We start from the raw sequence: 7,500 nt of genomic DNA, 5'->3' as shown, positions 1-7,500 counted from the left end.
ATCTGTCACACCAGGTTGACCACTCAAAAGGTAAACACTACACCCGCACAGTAAAATCCTCAGTGTTCATTTAACTCTGAAAAGTGTACAAATGGAACCAAAGGGACCCGTAAGAGTCCGTTTGGTTCCATTTGTACACTCGTTGGAGTTGAGGATTTTACAGTATGACCTATGTCACTTACAGTACAAACGGGTACGTAGTATGGAGTTCCTATACAGCATGCTGTATGCAAACTCTTCTGCACTGTATGTACTAATATATATTTTCAAAATAGAAATGAACAGTAAAATTGCAGAGGATCCAGTGTGTAAATCAAGCATTTTATAAATGATTGTGTCAACGAAGGACTTTCTTCTTTAATGCAGCCTTTTTTATGCAAGTCTTCCTGGAATGAACTCTTCAAATAATTGGTTCCTTTCTATCCCAATTTTGAACGTTGGTTATTGTTATTGTATAAGTGTATGAGTGCACTTCAGCCATGAATGCCATGAATGTACATTCAACACATTTCAAAAACACTAATAATGTCCTTTTGATGTGCCACTCAAATTCTGCCCTCTTATCTGGTTTTCACTTCTCTGTCTCTCTCTCTCTCTCTGTCCTCCCGTCTTCCTGCCTGTCAGCCGTGCGGGCGGACCGCATGCGTGGCGGACGCAACAAGTTCGGCCCCATGTACAAGCGGGACCGGGCCCTGAAGCAGCAGAAGAAGGCGCTGATCCGCGCCAACGGCCTGAAGATCGAGGCCATGACGCAGGTGATGCAGGCCGTGCCCACTGACCTCACCATCTCCTCGGCCATCCAGAACATCCACTCGGCCGCCTCCAAGGGCATGCCCCTCAGCCACCACGGCGGGCACCACGCCGGGCACCACCACCACCACCACCATCACCACCACCACGCCACCGCCCTGCCCCCGACAGACTACGACCGCAGTCCCTTCGTGACCTCGCCGGTCAGCATGGCCATGCCGCCGCACGCCGGCAGCCTGCAGGGCTACCAGGCCGCCTACGGACACTTCCAGGGCTCGCGCACCATCAAGTCCGAGTACCCGGACCCCTACACCAGCTCCCCGGAGTCCATCATGGGCTACCCGTACGTCGACGCTTACCAGTCGGGCTCGCCGCCCGGCTTCCCGCACCTGATCGTGGAGCTGCTTAAGTGCGAGCCGGACGAGCCCCAGGTGCAGGCCAAGATCCTGGCCTACCTGCAGCAGGAGCAGGCCAGCCGGGGCAAACACGAGAAGCTCAACACCTTCGGCCTCATGTGCAAGATGGCCGACCAGACGCTCTTCTCCATCGTGGAGTGGGCGCGGAGCAGCATCTTCTTCCGGGAGCTCAAGGTACGTTCCGTTGTGCGTTGACCGGCCTAACGTTATCACAGCAGCTGTATGTGTAATGGTGTAATTTCATTCTGAAGCCCAATTCATACTGCACGACGGTGACAATAGCTGACCTACAAACTCATAGGTCATAAGCTTTTAGGTCTACTATTTCATGCAACAGACCTCTAATTCGTTCGATTTTTTAAGTGTAGAATAGATACACTTCCTTATGAAACTGGGAGCTGATGAAATAACAATTTGATATTGATACCAAAAATATAAACACAATATTCAAATATATTCCATTTACAGTTACTAGACTTAATCAGTCCACAATCTAAGGGTCAGAAATGGTAATGCAAAGACAATCTTTGTCTGGGATGTCGTCATCAAGCATTCACACTATGTTTTGTCCCAAATGGTAAATATGTCAGTGCAATGTTGTCATCCTTAATTGAGAGTGAAATGTTCATCAGCTGTTAAACCTTCAATGTTGAAAATACTTTTTTTTATGTTCTTCTTTTACGCACTGCCTCCTTGCTAATGCAATAGTTACTCCAGGCTGGAAGGAGGCCCTCTCTTTTACTCTAGTTTGCCTGTCCGTCTATCTAACGGCCTGATCAATATTCAGCAGTGGTGTGTATTTACCCCTTTTTTGTGTGAGTATGTGTGTGTGACACATATTTGGGCTAGGGGTTGTGAAAACTTTGACTCGGCACCTCGGGCACTTTTCATACATACTAACAGGGGTCCTAGTTTCGTGTTTTATGTGGACTGAATAATGTGAAATGCTTCTTCTCATATCTGTGCTCTGTGTAAAGATATGGAAACATGAGGGAGGGTGGTTTCACCTATTAGCGTGCAACGGGCAGAGGAGGCCATTTTAAATACGGAATGGATTCCCAATAATTACACAAGCTAACCATTAAACATATCAATATTTGTTACTCAATTCTCAGCAGTTCATTTGATTAGGCAATTAAGTCATTAATTTAAATTTTCCGACAATTTATTTGTAGATTCTACAGACAACGCGCTCTGAAAGCTTTATTTCATTAGGCTTATTAACATAGCACACATAGGGGAATATGAGGAACTGACCTTTTCCAAGTAGAACCTGGATTCATAAATGTGCAATGTAACCATTACACACATCTGCTATTCAGTTATTCAGCTCAATTGATTGACTCAGAATATGCATTTAATTTATTGACTGTTGGTCAAATTTTTGTGGATTTTACTTTACATACCGCAATTCCCCCTTAAAAGAAAACGAATGCCAGAGCCAAAATAAAGTAAAGTAAGTAAATAAGTAAGCCTTACCGAGCCCTGTGGCCCATAGGGCAGGAGCATATCTGCTGTTTTTGTACAACACAAACTCCACCCAACAAACCTCAGCCGACAACTGTTGTTGTCCACCAACAATGCCTTTGCGTTTGAACGCTCGCAGGTTGGTTTTTAGCGTGCGTTTGTGTGGTCAAACTGCTTACAGGTTGATTTCAGCGTGAGTTCAGCGTGCATTTGTTCGGTCATAAGTTGATTTCAGCGTGCGTTTGTGAGCTCCCAGGTTGATTCTCTTGTGAGTGGATATTGATATTCAGGTGCTTACATGAAAGGCTGTGAAATGAGCCTGAGTCTCACTTGTTTTTTTAATCCTTCTCGTTCCTCCTCTGGTCCTGTCGGACTCCCTTTGTCTTGTTGTTTCATTGCCATGGGCTTCCCTGCATATTATTCATGTGCTGGGGCCCCACGACGGGCGAAACGAAAACTGTTTCATCATCATCATTATTATTATTACAGGTATTATTATAATTATTTTATTGTCTGAGAGGACTGGGGGAAGAAAAGTAGAACAATTAAATATACAACACGAAGCCAATTAGGCTACAGCACAGACGTGAGCCCTTGAAAAGCACATGTTGACATTTAGCGCGCCGCGCATCATCCCTGCAATTGACATTTTTCTCCATCTGCATTTGCATTCAGTCGGGCAGAAAGCACTTCACTGTGTGTGTGTGTGTGTGTGTGTGTGTGTGTGTGTGTGTGTGTGTGTGTGTGTGTGTGTGTGTGTGTGTGTGTGTGTGTGTGTGTGTGTGTGTGTGTGTGTGTGTGTGTGTGTGTGTGTGTGTGTGTGTGAACACATTCATCTGACAGGGTGTGGCCGCTGCCATAGCAGAGGCTAATAATGTGTTTGGTCATTAGCAGTGAGTGATCATTGTCGCTGTAGTTGTTGTAGAGCCTCTCATCCTAATTCAATTACCCCGGTGCACTTGTGATTGTCAGTCCCCTGATCACCACTGAATGAGATGTCATTATGCTGTCCTCAACATGACTACCCATTTCAGTCAGACAACTCTTAGATTGGATTAGAATATATATTTATTAGCAATATATATTTGCAAGCTTGAGCATGGTATAGAAAACAAGAGGAAGCATAGTTTGGCGTCAGGCCTCTGAATCCATTCATTCCCTGTAAGGATAACATTTTAATGAATGTTACATGCCAATTAGCATTTACAGGGAATGAATTAAACCCCCAAAGGGATCTAGAAACAGAGCCTACAGGTGGATGCCGGGGAGGCGGGTGGGATGACTTCATGGGCGGCAGCAGGTAAGCAGCGAACGCGGTAGCAGGATCTCAGCAAACAGCAGCAGCAGCAGCAGCGACACACGTCAGCTCAGCAAGACAGGGCAGCCAGAGTGAGCAGGTAACAACGCATTACCTATAACCACCCGATCAGGAGGAAAGTGCATGTGACTAGTCACCTGATCGGTTGCCCCAATCCCTTAAATTGCCTGGCCTGAACTAGCTCCGTAAACTGCGCCTCATATCATCCACGCTTAACAGTAATGGAGCCGCGCTCCCGATAACAAAGGTAAAACCTGACCCGCGTTATGAAACTAAATGTGTCGACTGTATAGCTGAATCACCCCGACGCTGTGGTGTGTGTGTGTGTGTGTGTGTGTGTGTGTGTGTGTGTGTGTGTGTGTGGGTGTGTGTGTGTGTGTGTGTGTGTGTGTGTGTGTGTGTGTGTGTGTGTGTGTGTGTGCGTGCGCGCGTGGATTGTTGTATTGTTAGTGTGTGTGTGTGTGTGTGTGTGTGTGTGTGTGTGTGTGTGTGTGTGTGTGTGTGTGTGTGTGTGTGTGTGTGTGCGTGCGTGCGTGCGTGTGTGTGTGTGTATGTGTGTTGTCAGCTTGCTAAACGTAATCTCTAAGTCACTTAAAAACGTTCACCCTTGACCTCCGAAACCCCCTTTTCATGTCTCAGCCTAATATGGCTGATTGTGTAAGTGTGTCTACGACGTGTGTGCGTGTGCGTGTGCGTGTGGGCGTGTGTGTGTGTTAACATGTAGATGAGTCATAGAGCACCAATGAGGTGGGGTTCATGATGGGAACACAGGAAGACCAAAATAAATAAAGTTAGTCAGAAGCCTCGTCTAGCATTATAGGAAGCTATAAATACACCTCATTCTCACACACACACACACACACACACACACACACACACACACACACACACGCACACACGCACACACACACACGCGCACACACGCACACACACTCGCACACACACCTAGACACACACATAGGAGGACATAATGACACATGCATGTGGAGCTCTCGATATTCTTAGCTCTGTAAGAACAAAAGGATATTTCTCTGGTAATAGAGCCAGGCTGGTGGGGTGGGTGGGGTGGGGTGGAGAAAGCAGGAAGGTGTGTGGTGGTGGTGGTGGTGGTGGTGGTGGTGGAGGTGAGTGTGTGCCAAGTGAGAGAGAATGTAGTTTCCATAAGGTGGATGAGGTGACCACAAAGACTCATAACGTGTCCGCTAATGAGAACACACACACTCTCTCTCTCTCTCGTGTGTGAGGTTTATTCTCACACTTTGGACCATGGAGACACATTAAAGAGAGCTGAGTGGTGCCAGGTGTACTGCTTTTTAGATCAGGTGTACGTACTGGTTTTGAGATGGGGGGTGTACTGGTTGGTGTACTGGTTTTGAGATCAGGTGTATGAGCGTTCCTCGTGCACTTAACCCTGTTGTTGGTTGACAGAGGTTCATGTCACTTATACTCTGATCTTCACTCTGCTGGCTACTGTGTAATTTAGAGCAGGGGTCTTCAACAGGGGGTCCGGGACTCCTAGGGGGTCCTCAGAGTTACTACAGGGGGGCTGCCAAATATTTGTGTAATAGGATTTTTCTTTTATAGCACTTGAACCCTAGCAGCATCCCTATTCTGAGGAGAACTTTAGCCAAAAATAGCAGATCTACAAGCTCACAACGCCTCGCACTGCGAGGAGTTGTGAGCTTGTAGATCTTGTAGATCTTGTAAGATCTTGTAGAGCTTGTAGATCTGCTATTTTAAAAAAGAGCAGACAAAGTAAAAAAAAATCACACCCTGTGTGAAGTGGGCGGTGTCTTCCTAGCTAACCACAATACTGAATGGAGTCAACCAATGATGTACAAAAAATAAACAGCACAGCATGTGTCTTGCTAGCTAATCACAATACTGAATGGAGTCGATCAATCATGTACAAAAGATAAATACATTTATTGAAACACTCTTTATGATGGACAAAACCATAACTTAAAAAAAACCAATTTATGGTTTTTTTTAAGTTATGGTTGCTTATATAGGGCTATGCACATGTGTCATGTGACACTGGCCAATCACAGTCCTGAATAGATTGTGATTGGCCAATCACAGCGCAGGATAATTGTACAAATTTCCAAACCTCACTTTTAGGGGCGGTTTCACTGCCCAAGATATTTGTACATTTTCCCAAATCTCACTTATAGGGGCGGTTTCACCGCCCAAAAATCACACCCAGTGAAGTGAGCGGTGTGGTCACAGTGGTCATCACAGTGATGGAAGAAGTGATGGAAGAAGTGATGGAAGAAGTGATGGAAGAAACCATAACTTAAAAAAAAACACATTTATGTTTTTTTTTAAGTTATGGTTTCTTGCACATGTGTCATGTTTCCCTAGCCAATCCCTAGCCAATCACAGTCCTGAATAGACTGTGATTGGCCAATCACGGTGCAGGGTTAGGGGGGTACATTTTTGGCCAATCACAGCGCAGGATTTGGTGTGCAAATATCCAAACCTCACATATAGGGGCGGTTTCACCGCCCAAAAATAATAATAATAGCAGATCTACAAGCTCACAATGCCTCGCACTGCGAGGCGTTGTGAGCTTGTAAAAAAGTTGAACCGCAAACACAATTTTATACAATATAGAGGGGGTCCCTGCTTCATCTCTCTCTCAGCTAGGGGGTCCTTGGCCTGAAAAACGTTGAACATTGAAGACCCCTGATTTAGAGTGAGCGAGTTGTTGTGTGTTGCACATTATGAAATGTACTGGTGTCCCATGGGCTGGGTGGAGAAGGAGATTCACCCACAGTTGGCGCTGGGTACCAGATATACCAGGCACTGCACTGTACTGTATGTCCCCTCCTATACCATGCCCTGTGGACCTGCCTGTCACAGTGCTGAGTGCCAGCAGTATTAATTCAATAACGTGTGTTTGAAATGATAATGGATGGCTACTGGCAGTATTAACATTTTATTGACAACATGCAGTGTCTCCTCTCCTCTCCTCTCCTCTCCTCTCCTCTCCTCTCCTCTCCTCTCCTCTCCTCTCCTCTACCTCTATTGTTCCATGGGAGGGGATGGCTGCCCCTCTCTCTCTTCCTCCAGCTCCCAGCTCAAACACAATGGGAGAGAAGTTCAGGCAGTTTGGCGATGATGGGGGAGCTATCAATGATTCATAGTGTTTATATTCCACCTTCCTACTGTATGTAGTCGTACTCCCCTTTTCACCTCGGCGTGACCCCCAGCCCCCCCCCCCTCCGTCTCGTTCTTAACCTTCACGTATCCAGGGGAAAGTCGACTGACTTCAAGCGCTACTGGAGCGAGACGTGGAGGAGCTGTGGACCTACAGTACAGTAGAGTCTGGCTGACCAAGCTGCAGAGTTATTGGAGTTTATTGTGGCTCGGCTCGTTCAGAAACAGGGGGTCCGGTTATCTCTTTGCTCCTCCTTCTGTTACTGCCTCACTCACCCCTTCCCCTCACTGTCTCTTCCTCATCCCCCTTTTCCTTCACATTTTCTCCTTTCCCTTCTCTCCCTCTTCCTCTCCCTCTCTTTCTCACTCACTCACTTGCTCTCTCTC

The 7,500-nt window shown here is 46.3% G+C and overlaps 1 protein-coding gene across 1 annotated transcript in view; it reads left to right on the top strand.

The window, feature by feature from the left end:
* nr5a2 (nuclear receptor subfamily 5, group A, member 2) overlaps positions 1-7,500 on the top strand; it is an 87,462-nt gene that overhangs the window by 21,092 nt on the left and 58,870 nt on the right. The window contains exon 4 of the mRNA XM_080430163.1: positions 625-1,340. Coding sequence (XP_080286289.1) covers positions 625-1,340 — 716 coding nt within the window. The remainder of the gene's footprint in view (positions 1-624; positions 1,341-7,500) is intronic.

The sequence above is a fragment of the Gymnoscopelus braueri genome (assembly GCF_963280865.1).
Source record: "Gymnoscopelus braueri genome assembly, chromosome: 6".
NCBI classification, from domain to species: Eukaryota; Metazoa; Chordata; class Actinopteri; order Myctophiformes; family Myctophidae; genus Gymnoscopelus; species Gymnoscopelus braueri.
Note: the sequence above shows the minus strand (reverse complement) of the source record. Positions and strands in the feature narration are given on the sequence as shown.